At 48.6% G+C, this 24,615-nt stretch overlaps 1 protein-coding gene across 1 annotated transcript in view; it reads left to right on the forward strand.

The window, feature by feature from the left end:
- Positions 1-16,169, forward strand: part of henmt1 (HEN methyltransferase 1) — a 73,962-nt gene extending 57,793 nt beyond the window's left edge. Inside the window, exons 5-6 of the mRNA XM_038793409.1 lie at positions 16-187; positions 15,409-16,169. Of these exons, the coding sequence (XP_038649337.1) occupies positions 16-187; positions 15,409-15,828 (592 nt within the window). The 3' untranslated portion in view covers positions 15,829-16,169. The remainder of the gene's footprint in view (positions 1-15; positions 188-15,408) is intronic.
- Positions 16,170-24,615: the final 8,446 nt, after the last annotated feature.

The raw sequence follows: 24,615 nt of genomic DNA on the forward strand, positions 1-24,615 counted from the left end.
CTGTTTCACATTCAGGTCTTTGGACATTGGAAATAAATATGGTTATAGAGTGGAGTTCAGTGGTGTTGGAAAAGGACCTCCAGGGGCAGAGGAACTGGGTTTCTGCACACAAATTTCAATATTTCTGAGAGAACATTCAAAAACAACTCAAACTGAGTCTGAAGATACAGACACATTATATAAACTGGTGAGTGTTGTCAACAAGAACTGTCACAAATTATTAAGAAATCAGTCTCTAACTGTTCTGTTTAATGTTAATTGTTCCCAGGCAGCCGTGCAGATGAATTGTGTTGAATTTTCATTTTGACATAATGTTTATTCATGAATTCCACAGTAATCCGTCTCCATTAATCAATTCTGTATGAACATATGAATTAGGAGCAGAAGGCAGCCAATCAGCCCATCAACCCACTGCGTTCAATAAGATCATGGCTGATCTGATTATAACCTCGGCTCCACAACCCTGCCGACCCCGATAACCTTCCACCCTCTTGTTTATCAAGAATCCATCTACCTCTGCCTTAAAATATTGAAAGACTCTGCTTCCACAATATTTTAAACCAAATTCTGTTACAAAGAACATCGTAGATGGCGCAGAACCTCGCTCCATATTCCACTGGTGCTGACTTTGTGCTGCATTAGAGTGCTAAAGTGGGAGTTTTGTGACTGAGAGAGTTCGTTGAGGAGTGAGGCATGTGCTCTTTTCATTTCTCACCTGTCGTCAAAGAGCATGCGGGGAGCTGAGAGTTTACAAAGAGCTCAGCTAACTGTATCGGAGCGGTGAGTAAATAAAGCAACTGAGCCTTGGTGATTCACAGCCGAGGCTCCGGGTAGCAATCTTGGTGAAGTATCGAAACGGTGAGTATTGGGGATGTCACAGGAAAGCTGCAACCTGAATGGCTGGTAGAAAATCTGTGCTATATTTGAAAAAAGATTGCAAAAGTATAATAAAGTAATTAACTAAGTAGAGTTGGCTGGGCAGGCGAAGTGCTCTGGCTGCAGAATGTGGGAGCTGGGCCGACAATGTGCTGGAGCTGCGAGATGTGCGAGCTGGGCAGGCGATGTGATGTAGCTGCGGGATGTAGGAGCTGGGCAGGCGATGTGCTATAGCTGCAGGATGTGTGAGCTGGGCAGGCAATGTGCTATAGCTGCAGGATGTGGGAGCTGGGCCGACAATGTGCTGGAGCTGCGGGATGTGGGAGCTGGGCAGGGGAAGTGCTGTAGCTGTATGATGTGGGAACTGGGCAGGCAATGTGCTGTAACTGCAGGATGTGGGAGCAGGGCAGGCGATGTGCTATAGCTGCAGGATGTGGGAGCTGGGCAGGCGATGTGCTGTAACTGCAGGATGTGGGAGCTGGGCAGGGAAAGTGCTGTAGCTGTATGATGTGGGAACTGGGCAGGCGATGTGCTGTAGCTGTGGGATGTGGGAACTGGGCAGGCGATGTACTGTAACTGCAGGATGTGAGAGCTGGGCAGGCGATGTGCTGTAACTGCAGGATGTGTGAGCTGGGCAGGCAATGTGCTATAGCTGCAGGATGTGGGAGCTGGGCAGGCGATGTGCTATAGCTGCAGGATGTGGGAGCTGGGCCGACAATGTGCTGGAGATGTGGGAGCTGGGCAGGGGAAGTGCTGTAGCTGTATGATGTGGGAACTGGGCAGGCAATGTGCTGTAACTGCAGGATGTGGGAGCAGGGCAGGCGATGTGCTATAGCTGCAGGATGTGGGAGCTGGGCAGGCAATGTGCTATAGCTGCAGGATGTGGGAGCTGGGCAGGCGATGTGCTATAGCTGCAGGATGTAGGAACTGGGCAGGGAAAGTGCTGTAGCTGCAGGATGTGGGAGCTGGGCAGGCGATGTGCTGTAACTGCAGGATGTGGGAGCTGGGCAGGGAAAGTGCTGTAGCTGTATGATGTGGGAACTGGGCAGGCGATGTGCTGTAACTGCAGGATGTGGGAGCTGGGCAGGCGATGTGCTGTAGCTGTATGATGTGGGAACTGGGCAGGCGATGTACTGTAACTGCAGGATGTGAGAGCTGGGCAGGCGATGTGATGTAGCTGCTGGATGTGGGAGCTGAGCAGGCGATATGATGTAGCTGCTGGATGTGGGAGCTGGGCAGGCGATGTGATGTAGCTGCTGGATGTGGGAACTGGGCAGGCGATGTGCTGTAGCTGTATGATGTGGGAACTGGGCAGGCGATGTGATGTAGCTGCTGGAGGTGGGAGCTGGGCAGGCGATGTGATGTGCCTGCTGGATGTGAGAGCTGGGCAGGCGATGTGATGTAGCTGCAGGGTGTGGGAGCTGGGCAGGCGATGTGCTGTAACTGCAGGATGTGAGAGCTGGGCAGGCGATGTGATGTAGCTGCTGGATGTGAGAGCTGGGCAGGCGATGTGATGTAGCTGCAAGGTGTGGGAGCTGGGCAGGCGATGTGCTGTAACTGCAGGATGTGAGAGCTGGGCAGGCGATGTGCTGTAACTGCAGGATGTGAGAGCTGGGCAGGCGATGTGCTGTAACTGCAGGATGTGAGAGCTGGGCAGGCGATGTAATGTAGCTGCTGGATGTGGGAGCTGGGCAGGCGATGTGATGTAACTGCAGGATGTGAGAGCTGGGCAGGCGATGTGATGTAGCTGCTGGATGTGAGAGCTGGGCAGGCGATGTGATGTAGCTGCTGGATGTGAGAGCTGGTCAGGCGATGTGATGTAGCTGCTGGATGTGGGAGCTGGGCAGGGAAAGTGCTGTAGCTGCTGGATGTGAGAGCTGGTCAGGCGATGTGCTGTAGCTGTATGATGTGGGAGCTGGGCAGGCGATGTGATGTAGCTGCTGGATGTGAGAGCTGGGCAGGCGATGTACTGTAACTGCAGGATGTGGGAACTGGGCAGGCGATGTGCTGTAACTGCTGGATGTGAGAGCTGGGCAGACGATGTGATGTAACTGCTGGATGTGAGAGCTGGGCAGGCGATGTGATGTAGCTGCTGGATGTGGGAGCTGGGCAGGCGATGTGATGTAGCTGCTGGATGTGGGAACTGGGCAGGCGATGTGATGTAGCTGCTGGATGTGGGAGCTGGGCAGGCGATGTGCTGTAACTGCAGGATGTGGGAGCTGGGCAGGCGATGTGCTGTAGCTGCTGGATGTGGGAGCTGGGCAGGCGATGTGCTGTAGCTGTGGGATGTGGGAGCTGGGCAGGCGATGTGCTGTAGCTGTATGATGTGGGAGCTGGGCAGGCGATGTACTGTAACTGCAGGATGTGAGAGCTGGGCAGGCGATGTACTGTAACTGCAGGAAGTGAGAGCTGGGCAGGCGATGTGATGTAGCTGCTGGATGTGGGAGCTGGGCAGGCGATGTACTGTAACTGCAGGATGTGGGAACTGGGCAGGCGATGTGCTGTAACTGCAGGATGTGGGAGCTGGGCAGGCGATGTGCTGTAGCTGTATGATGTGGGAACTGGGCAGGCGATGTGCTGTAACTGCAGGATGTGAGAGCTGGGCAGGCGATGTGATGTAGCTGCTGGATGTGGGAGCTGGGCAGGCGATGTGATGTAGCTGCTGGATGTGGGAGCTGGGCAGGCGATGTGATGTAGCTGCAGGATGTGAGAGCTGGGCAGGCGATGTGATGTAACTGCACGATATGGGAGTTGGCAGATCCCATTGCGAGCTGCAACAACCACATCTGCAGCAAGTGTTGCTCGAGGAATTTCGGCTCAGAGTTGATAAACTGGAATCTGAGCTTCAGACACCACAATGCATCACATCCGGGAGGGGGAGAGTTACCTGGACACTTTGTTTCAGGAGGCAGTCACACCCGGTAGATTCGGTTTGTGGTCAGGGACAGCAGAGAGTGACTGCGAGGAGACAGGTAGAGGGATCCTGAATTCAGAAATGAAGGAGCCTCAGCTCTTGATCTTGTCTGACAGGTTTGAGGTACTTGCTCCCTGTGTGGATGGAGCGGGAGGGGGAGGCTCCAGTTGTTGTGTCCACGCTGGGACAAACAACATCGGCAAGACTCGGAAAGAGGACCTGTTGGGGGATTATCAGGCATGAGGAACAAAATTAAAGAACAAGTCCTCAAGAGTAATAATCTCTGCATTACATCGCAAGCCACGTGCGAATTGGCAGAGATGAGAAAATTAGGGAAGTAAACACATGACTAAAGGAGTGGATCGGGAAAGAGGGGTTCCATTTCACGGGGCACTGACATCAGTATTGGGACAGGAGGGATCTGTACCATTGGGACGGCCTCCACCCGAACCGATGTGGGACCAGTGTTCTAGCGGAAAGGATAAATAGGATGGTCACAAAGACTTTAAACTAGCAAATGGGAGGGAAGGATCCGCGAGGGCCGCTTGCCTCTGCTGCTGGAATTTGGCGCTCACCAAGTCCACAAGCTGTTCAGTAGACCATTGGGCAGCCAACGACGCTCCAGAGCCGTCCGCCATCTTTTCCTCTATCACACTTGGAAAGTCTTCATGGCCAGACTGGCCGCTTGCTCGTTACGCTCCGTGTCTGGAAAGCCATAAACTAGCCTGACTGGAGGAGAATTCTTGGGCGGGATTCTCCGAGCCTCCGCTCCATAATCGTGCTCAGTGTGGGGGCGGCCAATGGGGCGTCAGACCCGCGATCGCAGGCCTAACGCCTTTGCACGATTCTCCGTGGACCGGAGAATCGCCGCCAGTCGCACGTGTGCGGTCGGGGGCTATTGATAGAGGCCCCCACGGCGATTCTCTGCCGACAACTGGCCGAGTTCCCGTCGGCGTGGTTCACTCATGGTTCCACCCGGCGGGAGCTCGGAGTGGCGGCTGCGGACTCAGTCTGCGGCCGCCCTGTTGGGGGGCGGGGGAGATCCGCCACCCGGGTGGGCTTGGGGGGTCCTCCAGGACGGCCAGGCTCGCGATCAGGGGCCACCAATTGGCGGGCGCACACAATCTGGGCGGGGGGGCTATATTGGCGGGGCCGGCCCGCTGTGTGGGTCCGCCATGTTGCGCAGGGCCGCCACGGACCCGCGGCCGCAGGTGCAGTGCCCCGTATCGGCAGCTGGAGCTGCGTGGAGCCCTCTTCAAAATGGAGAATCATTCTGGACTTTCTCCAGGCAAGTACAGAGTGATTCGCAACCATTTTCTCGCGAGCGTGGGACGTCGCCCCATTTTCAGTAAATTCCACCCTCCTGTCTCTCACAGTTCATACACTTTGCACCAGCAAACACCCCCTAAATCAGGTGGAGAGGACAAAAAAAAACACCTTGAGCGGCAGCCACTCGGGTAGTCGAATAATCTCACATTTATTCACATTATGCTGCATCTATGGAATTCCTTGCCCAGAGAAGCAGTAGAGGCTCCTTCATTAAATGTTTTTAAGGTAAAGATAGATAGTTGTTTGAAGAATAAAGGGATTAAGGGTTATGGTGTTCGGGCTGGAAAGTGGAGCTGAGTCCACAAAAGATCAGCCATGATCTCATTGAATGGCGGAGCAGGCTCGAGGGGCCAGATGGCCGACTCCTGCTCCTAGTTCTTATGTTCTTATCTGTCACTCACTCAGCCTGTCCAAATCCCTCTGAAACATCTCTCCATTCTCCTCACAGCTCACCCTTCCACCCAACTTTATATCATCTGCTAATTGTGTGAATTGGACATTCTGAATTCTCCCTATGTGTACCTGAACTGACGCTGGAATGTGGCGACTAGGGGTTTTTCACAGTAACTTCATTGCAGTGTTAATGTAAGTCTACTTCTAACAATAAAGATTATTATTATTGGTATTTGGAGATAATACATTTAGTTCCTCGTCCAAATCATTATATAGGACATAGAACACAGAAAAATACAGCACAGAACAGGCCCTTCGGCCCACGATGTTGTGCCGAACTTTTGTCCTAGATTAAGAACAAATTAATCTACACCCCATCATTCTATCGTAATCCATGTACCTATCCAATAGCCGCTTGAAGGTTCCTAATGTTTCCGACTCAACTACTTCCACAGGCAGTGCATTCCATGCCCCCACTACTCTCTGGGTAAAGAACCTACCTCAGACATCCCCCCCTATATCTTCCACCATTCACCTTAAATTTATGTCCCTGTGTAATGGTTTGTTCCACCTGGGGAAAAAGTCTCTGACTATCTACTCTATCTATTCCCCTGATCATCTTATAAACCTCTATCAAGTCGACCCTCATCCTTCTCCGTTCTAATGAGAAAACGCCGAGCAACCTCAACCTTTCCTCATAAGACCTACTCTCCATTCCAGGCAACATCCTGGTAAATCTCCTTTGCACCTTTTCCAAAGCTTCCACATCCTTCCTAAAATGAGGCGACCAGAACTGCACACAGTACTCCAAATGTGGCCTTACCAAGGTTTTGTACAGCTGCATCATCACCTCATGGCTCTTAAATTCAATCCCTCTGCTAATGAACGCCAGCACACCATAGGCCTTCTTCACAGCTCTATCCACTTGAGTGGCAACTTTCAAAGATCTATGAACGTAGACCCCAAGATCTCTCTGCTCCTCCACATTGTCAAGAACCCTACCGTTAACCCTGTATTCCGCATTCATATTTGTCCTTCCAAAATGGATAACCTCACACTTTTCAGGGTTAAACTCCATCTGCCACTTCTCAGCCCAGCTCTGCATCCTATCTATGTCTCTTTGCAGTCGACAACAGTCCTCCTCACTATCCACAACTCTACCAATCTTCGTATCGTCTGCAAATTTACTGACCCACCTTTCAACTCCCTCATCCAAGTCGTTAATGAAAACCATAAACAGCAGAGGACCCAGAACTGATCCCTGCGGTACGCCACTGGTAACTGGGCTCCAGGCTGAATATTTGCCATCCACCACCACTCTCTGTCTTCTATCGGTTAGCCAGTTTGTTATCCAACTGGCCAAATTTCCCACTATCCCATGCCTCCTTTCTTTCTGCATAAGTCTATCATGGGGAACCTTATCAAATGCCTTACTAAAATCCATGTACACTGCATCCACTGCTTTACCTTCATCCACTTGCTTGGTCACCTCCTCAAAGAATTCAGTAAGACTTGTGAGGCAAGACCTACCCCTCACAAATCCGTGCCGACTCTCCCTAATCAAGCAGTGTCTTTCCAGATGCTCAGAAATCCTATCCCTCAGTACCCTTTCCATTACTTTGCCTACCACCGAAGTAAGACTAACTGGCCTGTAATTCCCAGGGTTATCTCTATTCCCTTTTTTGAACAGGGGTCCGACATTCGCCACTCTCCAATCCCCTGGTACCACCCCTATTGAGAGTGAGGACGAAAAGATCATTGCCAACGGCTCTGCAATTTCATCTCTTGCTTCCCATAGAATCCTTGGATATATCCCATCAGGCCCGGGGAACTTGTCTATCCTCAAGTTTTTCAAAATGCCCAACACATCTTCCTTCCTAACAAGTATCTCCTCGAGCATGCCAGTCTGTTTCACACTGTCCTCTCCAACAATATGGCCCCTCTCATTCGTAAATACTGAAGAAAAGTACTCGTTCAAGACCACTCCTATCTCTTCAGACTTAATACACAATCTCCCGCTACTGTCCTTGATCGGACCTACCCTCGCTCTAGTCATTCTCATATTTCTCACATATAGGGCAGCACGGTGGCCTAGTGGTTAGCACAACTGCCTCACAGCGCTGAGGTCCCAGGTTCGATCCCGGCTCTGGGTCACTGTCCGTGTGGAGTTTGCACATTCTTCCCGTGTCTGCATGGGGTTCGCCCCCACAACCCAAAGATGTGCATGGTAGGTGGACTGGCCACGCTAAATTGCCCCTTAATTGGAAAAAATAATTGGGTAATCTAAATTTTTTTTTAAATATTTCTCACATATGTGTAAAAGGCCTTGGGGTTTTCCTTGATCCTACCTGCCAAATATTTTTCATGCCCTCTCTCAGCTCTCCTAATCCCTTTCTTCAGTTCCCTCCTGGTTATCTTGTATCCCTCCAGCGCCCTGTCTGAACCTTGTTTCCTCAGCCTTATATAAGTCTCCTTCTTCCTCTTAACAAGACATTCAACCTCTCTTGTCAACCATTGTTCCCTCACTCGACCATCTCTTCCCTGCCTGTCAGGGACATACATATCAAGGACACGTAGTATCTGTTCCTTGAACAAGTTCCACATTTCAATTGTGTCCTTCCCTGACAGCCTATGTTCCCAACTTATGCATTTCAGTTGTTGTCTGACACATCGTATTTACCCTTCCCCCAATTGTAAACCTTGCCCTCTTGTGAACAGTTGGGGTCCTAGCACAGATTTCTGCGGTATCCCACTGGGATCAATCAGAAAAAGACCCATTTATTCCAACTTTTTGCTTCCTGTCAGCTAACCCGCTTTCTATCCATCTCGTAAATTCTATGATAAAAATTCTATGAAACACTACCCGCAATGCCATGCGTTTTAACTTGACATAATATTCTTCTGTGTGAGACCTTGTCAAAAGCTTTCTGAAAGTCGAAATAAACCACACCCACCGGCTCTCCCTGGCCAACTCTACTAGTTACATCTTCAAAGAATTCTAGTGGATTTGTCAAGCATGAATTCCCTTTTGTAAACCCATGCTGACTTTGTCTGATTAAACCACTGCTTTCCAAATGCTGTGCTATGAATTCCTATATAATGGACTCCAGCAACTTCTCTGAAAAAGGAAGGATACATAAGATCGAGGCGATTCAAAACTGATGAAGCTTTGGAGGAATATCGGGAAAGTAGGACGAATCTCAAATGCGCAATGAAGAGGGCTAAAAGGGGTCATGAAATATCTTTGGCTAACAGGGTTAAGGAAAATCCCAAAGCCTTTTATTCGTATGTAAGGAGCAAGAGGGTAACTAGAGAAAGGATTGGCCCACTCAAAGAAAAAAGAGGGAATTTATGCGTGGAGTCAGAGGAAATGGGTGAGATTCTTAATGAGTACTTTGCATCGGTATTCACCAAGTAGAGGGACAGGACGGATGTTGAGGCTAGGGATGGATGTTTAAATACTCTAGGTCAAGACGTCATAAGGAAGGGTATTCTAAAACGGATTAAGGTGGACAAGTCCCCAGTTCCGGATGGGATCTATCCCAGGTTACTGAGGGAAGCGATAGACGAAATAGCTGGGACCTTAACAGATATCTTTGCAGCATCCTTGAGCACGGGTGAGGTCCCGGAGGACTGGAGAATTGCTAATGTTGTCCCTTTGTTTAAGAAGGGTAGCAGGGATAATCCAGGGAATTATAGACCTGTGAGCTTGATGTCAGTGGTAGACAAACTGTTGGAGAAGATACCGAGGGATAGGATCTATTCACATTTGGAAGAAAATAGACTTATCAGTGATAGGCAGCATGGTTTTGTGCAGGGAAGGTCATGTCTTACAAACCTAATAGAATTCTTTGAGGAAGTGACATAGTTAATTGATGAGGGAAGGGCTGTAGATGTCATATACATGGACTTCAGTAAGGCGTTTGATAAAGTTTCCCATGGCAGGTTGATGGAAAAAGTGAAGTCGTATGGGGTTCAGGGTGTACTAGCTAGATGGATAAAGAACTGGCTGGGCAACAGGAGACAGAGAGTAGTGGTGGAAGGGAGTGTCTCAAAATGGAGAAAGGTGACTAGTGGTGTTCCACAGGGATCCGTGCTCGGACCACTGTTGTTTGTGATATACATAAATGACCTGGAGGAAGGTATAGGTGATGTAATTAGCAAGTTTGCAGATGATACTAAGATTGGTGGAGTTGCAGATAGCGAGGAGGACTGTCAGAGAATACAACAAAATATAGAGAGATTGGAGAGATTGGCAGAGAAATGGCAGATGGAGTTCAATCCGGGCAAATGCGAGGTGATGCATTTTGGAAGATCTAATTCAAGAGCGGACTATATGGTCAATGAAAGAGTCCTGGGGAAAATTGATGTACAGAGAGATCTGGGAGTTCAGGTCCATTGTACCCTGAAGGTGGCAACGCAGGTCGATAGAGTGGCCAAGAAGGCATACAGCATGCTTGCCTTCATCGGACGGGGTATTGAGTACAAGAGTCGCTGTAAGGTCATGTTACAGTTGTATAGGACTTTGGTTAGGCCACATTTGGAATACTGCGTGCAGTTCTGGTCGCCACATTACCAGAAGGATGTGGATGCTTTAGAGAGGGTGCAGAGGAGGTTCACCGGGACGTTGCCTGGTATGGAGGGAGCTAGTTATGAAGAAAGGCTGAGTAGATTAGGATTGTTTTCATTAGAAAGACGGAGGTTGAGGGGAGACCTGATTGAGGTCTACAAAATTATGAGAGGTATGGACAGGGTGGATAGCAACAAGCTTTTCCCAAGAGTGGGGGTGTGAATTACAAGGGGTCACGGTTTCAAGGTGAGAGGGGGAAAGTTTAAGGGAGATGTGCGTGGAAATTTTTTTACGCAGAGGGTGCTGGGTGCCTGGAACGCTTTACCAGCGGAGGTGGTAGAGGCGGGCACGATAGCATCAATTAAGTTGCATCTAGACAGATATATGAACGGGCGGGGAACAGAGGGAAGTAAATCCATGGAAAATAGGCGATAGGCTTAGATAAAGGATCTGGATCGGCGCAGGCTGGGAGGGCCGAAGGGCCTGTTCCTGTGCTGTAATTTTCTTTGTTCTTTGTTCACAATCCATCACGGTGGAAGACACAAATAACATGCCAGTGACTGATAGAAATTAGGCTATGACAGGTGAGGACCTTGAGAGGATTGTTATCACTAAGGAGGGAGTGATGGGCAAGCTAATGGGGCTAAAGGTAGACAAGTCTCCTGGCCCTGATGGAATGCATCCCAGAGTGCTAAAAGAGATGGCTAGGGAAATTGCAGATGAACTACTGATAATTTACCAAAATTCACTAGACTCTGGGGTGGTCCCGGTGGCTTGGAAATTAGCAAACGTGACACCACTGTTTTAAAAAAGTAGGTAGGCAGAGAGCGGGAAATTATAGGCCAGTGAGCTTAACTTCGGTAGTAGGGAAGATGCTGGAATCTATCATCAAGGAATAAATAGCGAGGCATCTGGATAGAAATTGTCCGATTGGGCAGACGTAGCATGGGTTCATAAAGGGCAGGTCGTGCCTAACTAATTTAGTGGAATTTTTTGAGGACATTACCAGTGCAGTAGATAATGGGCAGCCAATGGATGTGGTATATCTGGATTTCCAGAAAGCCTTTGACAAGATGCCACACAAAAGGTTGCTACATAAGATAAAGATGCATGGCATTAAGGGTAAAGTAGTAGCATGGATAGAGGATTGGTTAATTAATAGAAAGCAAAGAGTGGGGATTAATGGGTGTTTCTCTGGTTGGCAATCAGTAGCTAGTGGTGTCCCTCAGGGATCCGTGTTGGGCCCACAATTGTTCACAATTTACACACATGATCTGGAGTTGGGGACCAAGGGCAATGTGTCCAAGTTTGCAGATGACACTAAGATGAGTGGTAAAGCAAAAAGTGCAGAGGATACTGGAAGTCTGCAGAGGGATTTGGATAGGTTAAGTGAATGGGCTAGGGTCTGGCAGATGGACTACAATGTTGACAAATGTGAGGATATCCATTTTGGTAGGAATAACAGCAAACGGGATTATTATTTAAATGATAAAATATTAAAGCATGCCGCTGTGCAGAGAGACCTGGGTGTGCTAGTGCATAAGTCACAGAAAGTTGGTTTACAGATGCAACAGGTGATTAAGAAGGCAAATGGAATTTTGTCCTTCATTGCTAGAGGAATGGAGTTTAAGACTAGGGAGGTTATGCTGCAATTGTATAAGGTGTTAGTGAGGCCACACCTGGAGTATTGTGTTCAGTTTTGGTCTCCTTACTTGAGAAAGGACGTACTGGCGCTGGAGGGTGTGCAGAGGAGATTCACTAGGTTAATCCCAGAGCTGAAGGGGTTGGATTATGAGGAGAGGTTGAGTAGACTGGGACTGCACTCGTTGGAATTTAGAAGGATGAGTGGGGATCTTATGGAAACATATAAAATTATGAAGGGAATAGATAGGATGGATGCGGGCAGGTTGTTTCCACTGGCGGGTGAAAGCAGAACTAGGGGGCATAGCCTCAAAATAAGGAGAAGTAGATTTAGGACTGAGTTTAGGAGGAACTTCTTCACCCAAAGGGTTGTGAATCTATGGAATTCCTTGCCCAGTGAAGCAGTAGAGGCTCCTTCATTAAATGTTTTTAAGGTAAAGATAGATAGTCTTTTGAAGAATAAAGGGATTAATGGTTATGGTGTTCGGGCCGGAAAGTGGAGCTGAGTCCACAAAAGATCAGCCATGATCTCATTGAATGGTGGAGCAGGCTCGAGGGACCAGATGTCCTACTCCTGCTCCTAGTTCTTATGTTCTTATGAAACCATCCCTGCCCCCATTGTCCTGTCCCAGCCCACCCAAAATGGCCGCTCACTCTCCACCATCTGTTAAACTATCCGCCCTACTCCCCCCCCCCCCCCCACCCCCTCCACTGGCTACCTGTCGCAGCCCCCACCCCCACATTGCCTCTGTTCACTAGCATGCCATATCACCCAAACTGCCCCTTCCCCCACACTGCCTACCCACCTCCAACCTTTGGAGGGGTCTTGTCCCTGACCCTCCGCCCCCCCCCCCCCCACCCCACCCACCCCACCCACCCCACCCACCCAGATATTATACACACATTTCAAAACACCCCAAACATCAGAAAAACATTTCCCATCAATTCTCCTCCAAACTTATCTCTTTAATAAAACTGCCTCTTCAGGAGATGTAAAATAATGCTCCTTCCCCGTAAAAGTCACCCAGTTTGGTCGTGTGCAGCACGCCAAATCGAACCTTATTCCGGAAGAGCATCGCCTGGGCCCCGAAAACCAGCTCCTACTTGGCCAGGTGGGCACCAGGCTCTTTGTTTTTCCATGTATGGAATGATCTGCCTGGACTATACGCAGAACAATACTTTTCACCGCACCATGGTACACATGATAAATCTAAATCTAACATTCAGATCCACTGGCCCTCCCAAGTACAGTCTCTCGTTGGCCTTGCCCACCTCAAGATCCGCTCCTTTTCCTGTAATCAGTGCGTTTTCACAGAAACCACCCTCGGTAGCTCCCCTGCTCTCAGACTCTGCCTTAGTCATTGATGTGTCATAGACCCCCTCATCTCCCAAATTCGGCAACATCTTCCACGCATTGGCCGTGGCACTCGTTCCCTCACTCACTCCGAGACCATGGCACTCGTTCCCTCACTCACTCCGAGGCCGTGACACTCGTTCCCTCACTCACTCCGAGACCATGGCACTCGTTCCCTCCACTCCCTCCGAGGCCGTGGCTCTCGTTCCCCCCACTCCCTCCGAGGCCGTGACACTCGTTCCCTCACTCACTCCGAGACCATGGCACTCGTTCCCTCCACTCCCTCCGAGGCCGTGGCACTCGTTCCCTCCACTCCCTCCGAGGCCGTGACACTCGTTCCCTCACTCACTCCGAGGCCGTGGCTCTCGTTCCCTCACTCACTCCGAGGCCGTGGCTCTCGTTCCCTCCACTCCCTCCGAGGCCGTGAAGCTCGTTCCCTCACTCACTCCGAGACCATGGCACTCGTTCCCTCCACTCCCTCCGAGGCCGTGGCTCTCGTTCCCCCCACTCCCTCCAAGGCCGTGGCACTCGTTCCCTCACTCACTCCGAGACCATGGCACTCGTTCCCTCCACTCCCTCCGAGGCCGTGGCACTCGTTCCCTCCACTCCCTCCGAGGCCGTGGCACTCGTTCCCTCCACTCCCTCCGAGGCCGTGGCACTCGTTCCCTCCACTCCCTCCGAGGCCGTGACACTCGTTCCCTCACTCACTCCGAGGCCGTGGCTCTCGTTCCCTCCACTCCCTCCGAGGCCGTGGCACTCGTTCCCTCCACTCCCTCCGAGGCCGTGAAGCTCGTTCCCTCACTCACTCCGAGGCCGTGGCTCTCGTTCCCTCCACTCCCTCCGAGACCGTGGCTCTCGTTCCCTCCACTCCCTCCGAGGCCATGACACTCGTTCCCTCCACTCCCTCCGAGGCCGTGGCTCTCGTTCCCTCCACTCCCTCCGAGGCCATGGCTCTCGTTCCCTCCATCCTCCCTGGCAGGCCGACAATACGTCGATTCTGTCGCCTGGACCAAATTTCCTGGTCGTCCACCTTTATTTTCAGCTCCTTGCAGACCGCTCCCATCATCCCCACCTCCGCCTCCAACTTCACAATCCGATCACTGTGGCCTCTGCCCACCCTTTCCACCTTTTGGATCGTCACAACTTGCGACTCCAGGCAGTTCTCCACCTGCTCCATGGCCCCACAAGGAGGGACAACTCCTCCCTACTCACACTCGACCAATCCTCCAACTCCTCCCTCAATCACCCTCGACCAATCCTCCAACCCCTCCCTCAATCACCCTCGACCAATCCTCTAACCCCTCCCTCAATCACCCCCGACCAATCCTCCAACCCCTCCCTCAATCACCCTCGACCAATCCTCCAACCCCTCCCTCAATCACCCTCGACCAATCCTCCAACCCCTCCCTCAATCACCCTCGACCAATCCTCTAACCCCTCCCTCAATCACCCTCGACCAATCCTCTAACCCCTCCCTCAATCACCCCGACCAATCCTCTAACCCCTCCCTCAATCTCCCTCGACCAATCCTCTAACCCCTCCCTCAATCACCCCCGACCAATCCTCCTGCATTTATAACTGACGCTGTTGAAGTTTTCCTTTATCAACCCCATCAATTGTTCCAGCGGCAATGAGGGTTGACGATGGTGATGCTTCAAACCTCCACCATATCTTCTGTAACTTCTGCCACGCAGACCCTCCCGCTCCCAACACCTTGCCTTATTCGACCTCTATGGGGTGCAGTAACCCACTGACCCATCTCAGAGGAGAATTCACTTCCCACCACTTATTCCACAAATTTCCCAACCAAAGAGCCTGATAATGGGGCAGAAACCTTCAAGCAAGAGCTATCTGTCTCTGCCCGATCAGCACATGGCCCCCCCTGGATCAGCACATGGCCCCCCCTGGATCAGCACATGGCCCCCCCTGGATCAGCACATGGCCCCCCCTGGATCAGCACATGGCCCCCCCTGGATCAGCACATGGCCCCCCCTGGATCAGCACATGGCCCCCCCTGGATCAGCATATGGCCCCCCCTGGATCAGCACATGGCCCCCCCTGGATCAGCACATGGCCCCCCCTGGATCAGCACATGGCCCCCCCTGGATCAGCACATGGCCCCCCCTGGATCAGCACATGGCCCCCCCTGGATCAGCACAAGGCCCCCCCTGGATCAGCACATGGCCCCCCCTGGATCAGCACATGGCCCCCCCTGGATCAGCACAAGGCCCCCCCTGGATCAGCACATGGCCCCCCCTGGAATTCCACACACTGCATAATTCCTCAACAGGTTCTGTACCCATTTATACATTTCCTTCCTTTATTTTCAAGGTATATGAAATTGTTTACCCCAGTCTGAAAGATAAGAAAATCCTACAGGATATTGTACTGAATGAAGTGATCTACGCAGCAGAATGTGAGAGAAGGCATCTTATCACCAGTCAGTGTGATGATATAGAGCAGGAAGCTGAGAATTGCAGCCACAATGAGAGGGAATCGCTGCAAACTGAGGACAACAAATCTGCAAAAGCCAGTTTTAAACCAAAGAGGAGTGAGAGACTGAAAGTGTGCAAAATTGGTGGTAAACTTCACATTCCCTTGATCAATTTATTCTCCATACCCAAAGTTCAGCAACTCAGTGGCTCCCTCCAACAGCTGCAAGACATCCTGCAGGCGACTGACCGAGTGATGCTCAGTGCCTGCGGCTCCTCTGTCCTGTATCCCGCCGACGACCACACCAATGATGATTAATTGATGGGAGTCTTGCCAACAGTGGATAGCAGCCAAAATATCACAAAAATAAATGATAAATGTATTTAAATCCAAGTGCAGAGCGTGTACAGACTGCAAGAATATACTCCGTTCCAGCTGCTGAATTAAGAATCCGGACAATCAATAAAACATTGACAAGTTATTCAGTTTATAACTTCTTGGTAAATAGTCCATTACTTTGTCTGTTCAAACTGAACTTGGAGGTAAGATTGTTTGTGTTTAACTAATACTATGGTTTTGATAAAGGTTGATTGTGTTAAATAGTAAAATGGAACAGTAATGCTATCTCACTGTTGATGCAATTAAACCCTTTCCAATTCAGCTACATGCATTTGCTCAAACTTGTATCTTTGGAAAGTTATAAAAGAGGATTGAGTGCAGGTTACAGACAGGGATGGGATTGATTGAGGATTACAGTAACAGGATAGGATTGGAGGAAGGTTATAGCAACAGGAATGGGATTGGATGAACAAGAATAATATTTTTGTAGTGTCCTTAATGCAATAAAATGTCCCAAGGTTCTATATAGGTACTATATAGGTGTTATATAGGTACTATATAGGTGTTATATAGGTACTATAAATGAAATGAAAATCGCTATTGTCACGAGTAGGCTTCAATGAAGTTACTGTGAAAAGCCCCTAGTCGCCACATTCCGGCACCTGTCCGGGGAGGCCGGTACAGGAATATAGGTACTGTATAGGTACTATATTGGTACTATATACTATATAGGTACTATATTGGTACTATATAGGTACTATATACTATATTGGTACTACATAGGTACTATATTGGTACTATATTGGTACTATATAGGTATATACTATATTGGTACTATGTACTATATTGGTACTATATAGATACTATATTGGTACTACATAGGTACTATATACTATATAGATACTATATACTATATAAGTACTATATAGGTACTAAATTGGTGCTATATAGGTACTCTGTTGGTACTATATAGGTACTATATAATATATTGGTACTATATAGGTGCTATATAGGTACTACATAGGTACTATATTGGTACTATATAGGTACTATATACTATATAGGTACTATATAGGTACTATATACTATATTGGTACTATATAGGTACTGTATTGGTACTATATATGTATTATATAGGTACTATATAGGTACTATATAGGTACTATATACTATATAGTTACTATATAGGTACTGTATAGGTACTGTATAGGTATACTATATACTATATAGGTACTAGATGGGTACTATATTGGTACTATATACTATATAGGTACTATATAGGTACTATATACTATATTGGTACTATATAGGTACTGTATTGGTACTATATATGTATTATATAGGTACTATATAGGTACTAAATAGGTACTATATAGGTACTATATACTATATAGTTACTGTATAGGTACTGTATAGGTATACCATATACTATATAGGTACTATATCGGTACTATATAGGTACTAAAAGGTATACTATATACTATATAGGTATACTATATTGGTACAATATAGGCACTATATTGGTACTATATAGGTATACTATATACTATATTGGTACTATATAGGTACTAATGAGATAGGCAGGAAGGGAGATGAGGCCCTGCAGCAGGAGTTCAGGGAGCTAGGCAGAAAGTTAAAAGACAGGACCTTAAAGGTTGTAATCTCGGGATTACTCCCTGTGCCACGTGTCAGTGAGGCTAGAAATAGGAAGATAGAGCAGCTAAACACGTGGCTAAACAGCTGGTGTAGGAGGGAGGGTTTCCGTTATCTGAACCACTGGGAGCTCTTCCGGGGCAGGTGTGACCTGTATAAGGACGGGTTTCATCTAAACTGGAGAGGCATAAATATCCTGGCCGCGAGGTTTGCTAGTGTCACAAGGGAGGGTTTAAACTAGTATGGCAGGGGGGTGGGTACCGGAGCAATAGGTCAGAAGGTGAAAACATTGAGGGAGAACTAGGGAATAGGGCCAGTATGGCTCTGAGGAAGAGCAGACAGGGAGATGTTGCTGAACACAGTGGGTCTGGTGGCCTGAAGTGCTTATGTTTTAATGCAAGAAGTATAACTGGTAAGGCAGATGAACTTAAGAGCTTGGATTAGTACTTGAAACTATGACGTTGTTGCCATTACAGAGACCTGGTTGAGGGAAGGACAGGATTGGCAGCTAAATATTCCAGGATTTAGATGTTTCAAGCGGGATAGAAGGGGATGTTTAAGGGGTGGAGGAGTTGCGCTACTGGTTAGGGAGAATATCACAGCTGTACTACGGGAGGACACCTCAGAGGGCAGTGAGGCTATATGGGTAGAGATCAGGAATAAGAATGGTGCAGTCACAATGTTGGGGTTTACTACAGGCCTCCCAACAGCCAGCGGGAGACAGAGGAGCAGATAGGTAGACAGATTTTGGAAAGGAGTAAAAGCAACAGAGTTGTCGTGATGGGAGTCTTCAACTTCCCCAATATTGACTGGGACTCACTTAGTACTAGGGGCGTGGACGGGGCAGAGTTTGTAAGGAGCATCCAGGAGGGCTTCTTAAAACAATATGCAAATAGTCCAACTAGAGAAGGGGCTGTACTGGACCTGGTATTGGGGAATGAGCCCGGCCAGGTGGTAGAGGTTTCAGTAGGGGAGCATTTCCGGAACAGTGACCACAATTCAGTAAGTTTTAAAGTGCTGGTGGACAAGGATAAGAGTGGTCCTAGGGTGAATGTGCTAAATTGGGTGAAGACTAATTATAACAATATTAGGCGGGAACTGAAGAACCTAGATTGGGGGCGGATGTTTGAGGGTAAATCAATATCTGACATGTGGGAGGCTTTCAAATGTCAGTTGAAAGGAATTCAGGACCAGAATGTTCCTGTGCGTAAGAAGGATAAAGATTGCAAATTTCAGGAACCTTACATAACGAGAGGTATTGTAGGCCTCGTCAAACAGAAAAAGGAGGCATTTGTCAGGGCTAGAAGGCTGGGAACAGACGAAGCCTGTGTGGAATATAAGGAAAGTAGGGAGAAACTTAAGCAAGGAGTCAGGAGGGCTAAAAGGGGTCACGAAAAGTCATTGGCAAATAGGGTTAAGGAAAATCCCAAGGCTATTTACACGTACATAAAAAGCAAGAGGGTAGCCAGGGAAAGGTTGGCCCACTGAAGGATAGGCAAGGGAATCTATGTGTGGAGCCAGAGGAAATGGGCGAGGTACTAAATAAATACTTTGCATCAGTATTCATCAAAGAGAAGGAATTGGTAGATGCTGAGTCTGGAGAAGGGTGTGTAGATAGCCTGGGTCACATTGAGATCCAAAAAGACGAGGTGTTGGGCGTGTTGAAAAATATTAAGGTAGATAAGTCCCCAGGGCCTGATGCGATCTATGCTAGAATACTGAAGGAGGCTAGAGAGGAAATTGCTGAGGCCTTGACAGAAATCTTTGGATCCTCACTGTCTTCAGGCGATGTCTCGGAGGACTGGAGAATAGCCAATGTTATTCCTTTGTTTAAGAAGGGTAGCAAGGATAATCCAGGGAACTACAGGCTGGTGAGCCTTACGCCAGTGGTCAGGAAATTACTGGCGAGAATTCTTCGAGACAGGATCTACTCCCATTTGGAAGCAAATGGACGTATTAGTGAGAGGCAGCATGGTTTTGTAAAGGGGAGGTCGTGTCTCACTTACTTGATAAGAGTTTTTCGAGGAGGTCACAAAGATGATGCAGGTAGGGCAGTGGATGTTGTCTATATGGACTTCAGTAAGGCCTTTGACAAGGTCCCTCATGGTAGACTGGTACAAAATATGAAGTCACACAGGATCAGAGATGAGCTGGCAAGGTGGATACAGAACTGGCTAGGTCATAGAAGGCAAAGAGTAGCAATGGAAGGGTGCTTTTCTGATTGGAGGGCTGTGACTGGTGGTGTTCCGCAGGGTTCAGTGCTGGGACCTTTGCTGTTCGTAGTATATATGAATGATTTGGAGGAAAATGTAACTGGTCTGATTGGTAAGTTTGCAGACAACACAAAGGTTGGTGGAATGGTGGATAGCGATGAGGACTGTCAGAGGATACAGCAGGATTTAGATTGTTTGGAGACTTGGGCGGAGAGATGGCAGATGGAGTTTAATCTGGACAAATGTGAGGTAATGCATTTTGGAAGGTCTAGAACAGGTAGGGAATATACCGTGAATGGTAGAACCCTCGAGTATTGACAGTCAGAGAGATCTAGGTGTACAGGTCCACAGGTCACTGAAAGGGGCTACACAGGTGGAGAAGGTAGTCAAGAAAGTATACGGCATTCTTGCCTTCATTGGCCGGGGCATTGAGTATAAGAATTGGCAAGTCATGTTGCAGCTGTATAGAACCTTAGTTAGGCCACACATGGAACATAGTGTTCAATTCTGGTCGCCACACTACCAGAAAGATGTGGAGGCTTTAGAGAGGGTGCAGAAGAGATTTGCCAGGATATTGCCTGTTATGGAGGGCATTAGCTGTGAGGAGAGGTTGAATAAACTTGGTTTGTTCTCACTGGAACGACGGAGGTTGAGGGCCGACCTGATAGAGGTCTACAAAATTATGAGGGGCATAGACAGAGTGGATAGTCAGAGACTTTTTCCCAGGGTAGAGGGGTCAATCACTAGAGGGCATAGGTTTAAGGTGTGAGGGGCAAGGTTTGGAAATGTACGAGGTAAGTTTTTTACACAGAGGGTAGTGGGTGCCTGGAACTCGCTGCCGGAGGAGGTGGTGGAAGCAGGGACGATAGTGATGTTTAAGGGGCATCTTGACAAATACATGAATAGGATGGGAATAGAGGGATACGGACCCCGGAAGTGTAGAAGATTTTAGTTTAGATGGGCAGCATGGTTGGCGCAGGCTTGGAGGGCCGAAGGGCCTGTTCCTGTGCTGTACTTTTCTTTGTTCTTTGTTCTAGAGGAGTGTTATATTGCTAAATTTAACACCTAGCCCCCAATGGGCAAATATTTGGCCCAAAAGATAGGTTTAAGGAGTGTCTTAAAGGATGAAAGAGGTTGAGAGGTGGAGAAATTTAGGGATGAAATTCCTGCGCATAGGACCCGGACTACTGAATTCATAGCGAGTAATTGGGAGTAATTTCAAACACAAGAAGCCATAATGAGAATAGCATAAAGATCTCAGCCTTAACACAGGAATGAGGAGCTGAAGTCGGCAATTCAGCCCTTCGAGCCTGCTCCGCCATTCAATCTGATCAGGGCTGATCTCTTCCTGGCCACAAATCCACCTCCCCACCTGTTCCCCGTATCACTTTAACTCGTTTTTTTATTGGAAATATACCCATCTCCCTCTTAAAACCATTTAATGATTCAGACTCCACTGCACTCTGGGACAGCGAGTTCCACAAATTCGCCACCCTCTGCGGGAAGTAGTTCCTCCTCATCTCCGTTCTAAACCTCTGCCTCTCGACCTATATCTGTCACCATTGGTCCACTTTTACTTTATCAATCCCGTTTAGTACCTTTATCAGATCCCCTCTCGTCCTTCTAAACTGCAGCGAGTATAAGCCCAAACTTTTCATCTCTCCCTCGGGAAAGTACCTTTACAGGAACCTCAGGAACTGCTGGGAATGGCGTGAGCAGAGTCCAGGAATCCCGGGAGCAGAGTCCGGGATGGTGGGAGCAGAGTCCGTGAATCCTGGCAGCAGTGTCCGGGAATGTTGGGAGCAGTGTCTGCGAATGGCAGGAGCAGTGTCTGGGAATCCCTGGCAGCAGTGTCTGGGAATCCCTGGCAGCAGTGTCTGGGAATCCCGGGAGCAGTGTCCGGGAATGGCGGGAGTTGACTCCGTGATTGGCGGGAGCAGTGTCAGATTGGCGGGAGCAGTGTCTGGGATTGGCGGGAACAGAGACCGGGAATCCCGAGAGCAGTGCCTGGGAATAGCGGGAACAGTATCCGGGAATCAGAAGAGCAGAGTCCGGGAATTCCGGAAGCAGTGTCCGGGAAGGATGGGAGCAGGGTCCGGGAAGGATGGGAGCAGGGTCCGGGAAGCATGGGAGCAGTGTCTGGGAATCTTGGGAGCAGTGTCTGGGAATGGCGGGAGCAGAGACTGGGAATCCCAGGATCATTGTCCGGGAATCCTGGCAGCAGTGAGATGCCAGAGCTCCAGGAGAACCAGGGGGCAGAGGTGAGTGCAGTGACCATCACTCAGGAAAAGGTTCTAGAGAAACTGAAAGGTCTGAAGGTGGATAAGTCACCTGGACCGGATGGACTACACTCCTGGGTTCTAAAAGAGATAGCTGAGGAGATTGTGGAGGCATTGGTGATGTTCCTTCAGGAATCACTGGAGGCAGGAAGGGTCCCAGAGTACTGGAAAGTGGCTAATGTAACACCACTGTTTAAGAAGAGAAGGAGGCAGAAAATGCATTACCTCACATTTGTCCGGATTAAACTCCATCTGCCATCTCTCCGCCCAAATCTCCAAACGATCTAAATCCTGCTGTATCCTCTGGCAGTCCTCATCGCTATCCGCAATTCCACCAACCTTTGTGTCATTTTTTTTAGAACATAGAACAGTACAGCACAGAACAGGCCCTTCGGCCCTCAATGTTGTGCCGAGCCATGATCACCCTACTCAAACTCACGTATCCACCCTATACCCATAACCAGCCCTATTCCTGATCTCTACCCATATAGCCTCACTGCCCTCTGAGGTGTCCTCCCGTAGTACAGCTGTGATATTCTCCCTCACCAGTAGCACAACTCCGCCACCCCTTTTACATCCCCCTCTATCCTGCCTGAAACATCTACATCCTGGAACGTTTAGATGCCAATCCTGTCCTTCCCTCAACCAGGTCTTTGTAATGGCAACAGCATCATAGTTCCAAATACTAATCCAAACTCTAAGTTCATCTGCCTTACCCATAATACTTCTTGCATTAAAACATATGCACTTCAGGCCAGATGGAATACAATGTGGAAAAGTGTGACGTTATGCACTTTGGAAGGAGAAATGGAGGCATAGACTATTTTCTAAATGGGGAAATGCTGAGGAAATCAGAAGCACAAAAGGACTTGGGAGTCCTTGTTCACGATTCTTGTAAGGTTAACGTGCAGTTTCAGTCGGCAGTTAGGAAGGCAAATGCAATGTTAGTATTCATGTTAAGAGGGTTAGAATACAAAATCAGGGATGTACTTCTGAGGCTGTATAAGGCACTGGTCAGACCCCATTTGGAGTATTGTGAGCAGTTTTGGGCCCCGTATCTAAGGAAGGATGTGCTGGCCTTGGAAAGGGTCCAGAAGAGGTTCACAAGAATGATCCCTGGAATGAAGAGTTTGTCGTATGAGGAACGTTTGAGGACTCTGGGTTTGTACTCGTTGGAGTTTAGAAGGGTGAGAGGGGATTTTATTGAAACTTACAAGATACTACGAGGCCTGGATAGAGTGGACGTGGAGAAGATGTTTCCACTTGTCGGAAAAACTAGAACCAGAGGACACCATCTCAGACTAAAGGAACGATCCTTTAAAACAGAGATGAGGAATTTCTTCAGCCAGAGGGTGGTGAATCTGTGGAACTCTTTGCCGCAGAAGGCTGTGGAGGCTAATTCACTGAGTGTCTTTAAGACAGAGATAGGTTGTTGATTAATAAGGGGATCAGGGGTTATGGGGAGAATTCAGGAGAATGAGGATGAGAAAATATCAGCCATGATTGAATGGCGGAGCAGACTCGATGGGCCGAGTGGCCTAATTCTGCTCCTCTATCTTATGGTCTTATAGATCCCTCAAGGTTGCCACCCAGGTTGATAGGGTTGTTAAGAAGGTGCATGGTGTGTTGACTTTCATTAACAGGGGGTTGAGTTTAAGAGCCGTGAGGTTTTGCTGCAGCTTTATAAAACTCTAGTTAGACCACAGTTGGAATATTGTGTCCAGTTCTGGTCGCCTCATTATCGGAAGGATGTGGATGCTTTGGAGAGGGTACAGAGGAGATTTACCAGGATGCTGCCTGGACTGGAGGGCATGTCTTGTGAAGAAAGGTTGAGGGAGCTAGGGCTTTTCTCACTGGAACGAAGAAGGCAGAGAGGTGACTTGATAGAGGTGTACAAGGTGATGAGAGGCATGGATAGAGTGAATAGCCAGAGACTTTTCCCCAGGGTGGAAATGGCTGTCACGAGGGGATATAATTTTAAAGTGATTCGAGGAAGGTATAGGGGAGATGTCAGAGGGAGGTTCGTTACACAGAGAGTGGTGGGTGTGTGGAATGCACTGCCAGCGGAGGTGCTGGAGTCAGAGTCATTTGGGACATTTAAGCGACTCTTAGACAGGCACATGGACAGCAGTAAATTGAAGGAGTGCAGGTTAGGTTGTTCTTAGATTAGGATAAATGGTCAGCACAACATCGTGGGCTGAAGGGCCTGCACTGTGCTGTACAGTTCTATGTGTGCAGTTCTGGTCACCACATTACAGGAAGGACATTATTGCTCTGTAGAGTGCAGAGGAGGTTTAGAAGAATGTTGCCAGGGTTAGAAAAGTGTGGCTATGAGGAGAAATAAATGGCACAACCATCAGGAGCATAGAGACACAGAGAGATCTGGGTGTGCAGGTCAACAGATACTTAAATGTGGCAGCACAGGTGGAAATGGTGGAAAAGGAAGCATATGGCATGCTTGCCTTCATTGGATGGGGTATCAATTATAAAAGCTCGAAAATTATGGTTCAATTATATAGTACGTTGGTTCAGCTACATTTGGGATACTGTGTCCAATTCTGGTCACCAGAAGGACGTGGAGGCTTTGGAGAGAGTACAGAAAAGGTTTACCAGGATGTTGC

The sequence above is a fragment of the Scyliorhinus canicula genome, chromosome 4 (genome assembly GCF_902713615.1).
Source record: "Scyliorhinus canicula chromosome 4, sScyCan1.1, whole genome shotgun sequence".
Classification (NCBI taxonomy): Eukaryota; Metazoa; Chordata; class Chondrichthyes; order Carcharhiniformes; family Scyliorhinidae; genus Scyliorhinus; species Scyliorhinus canicula.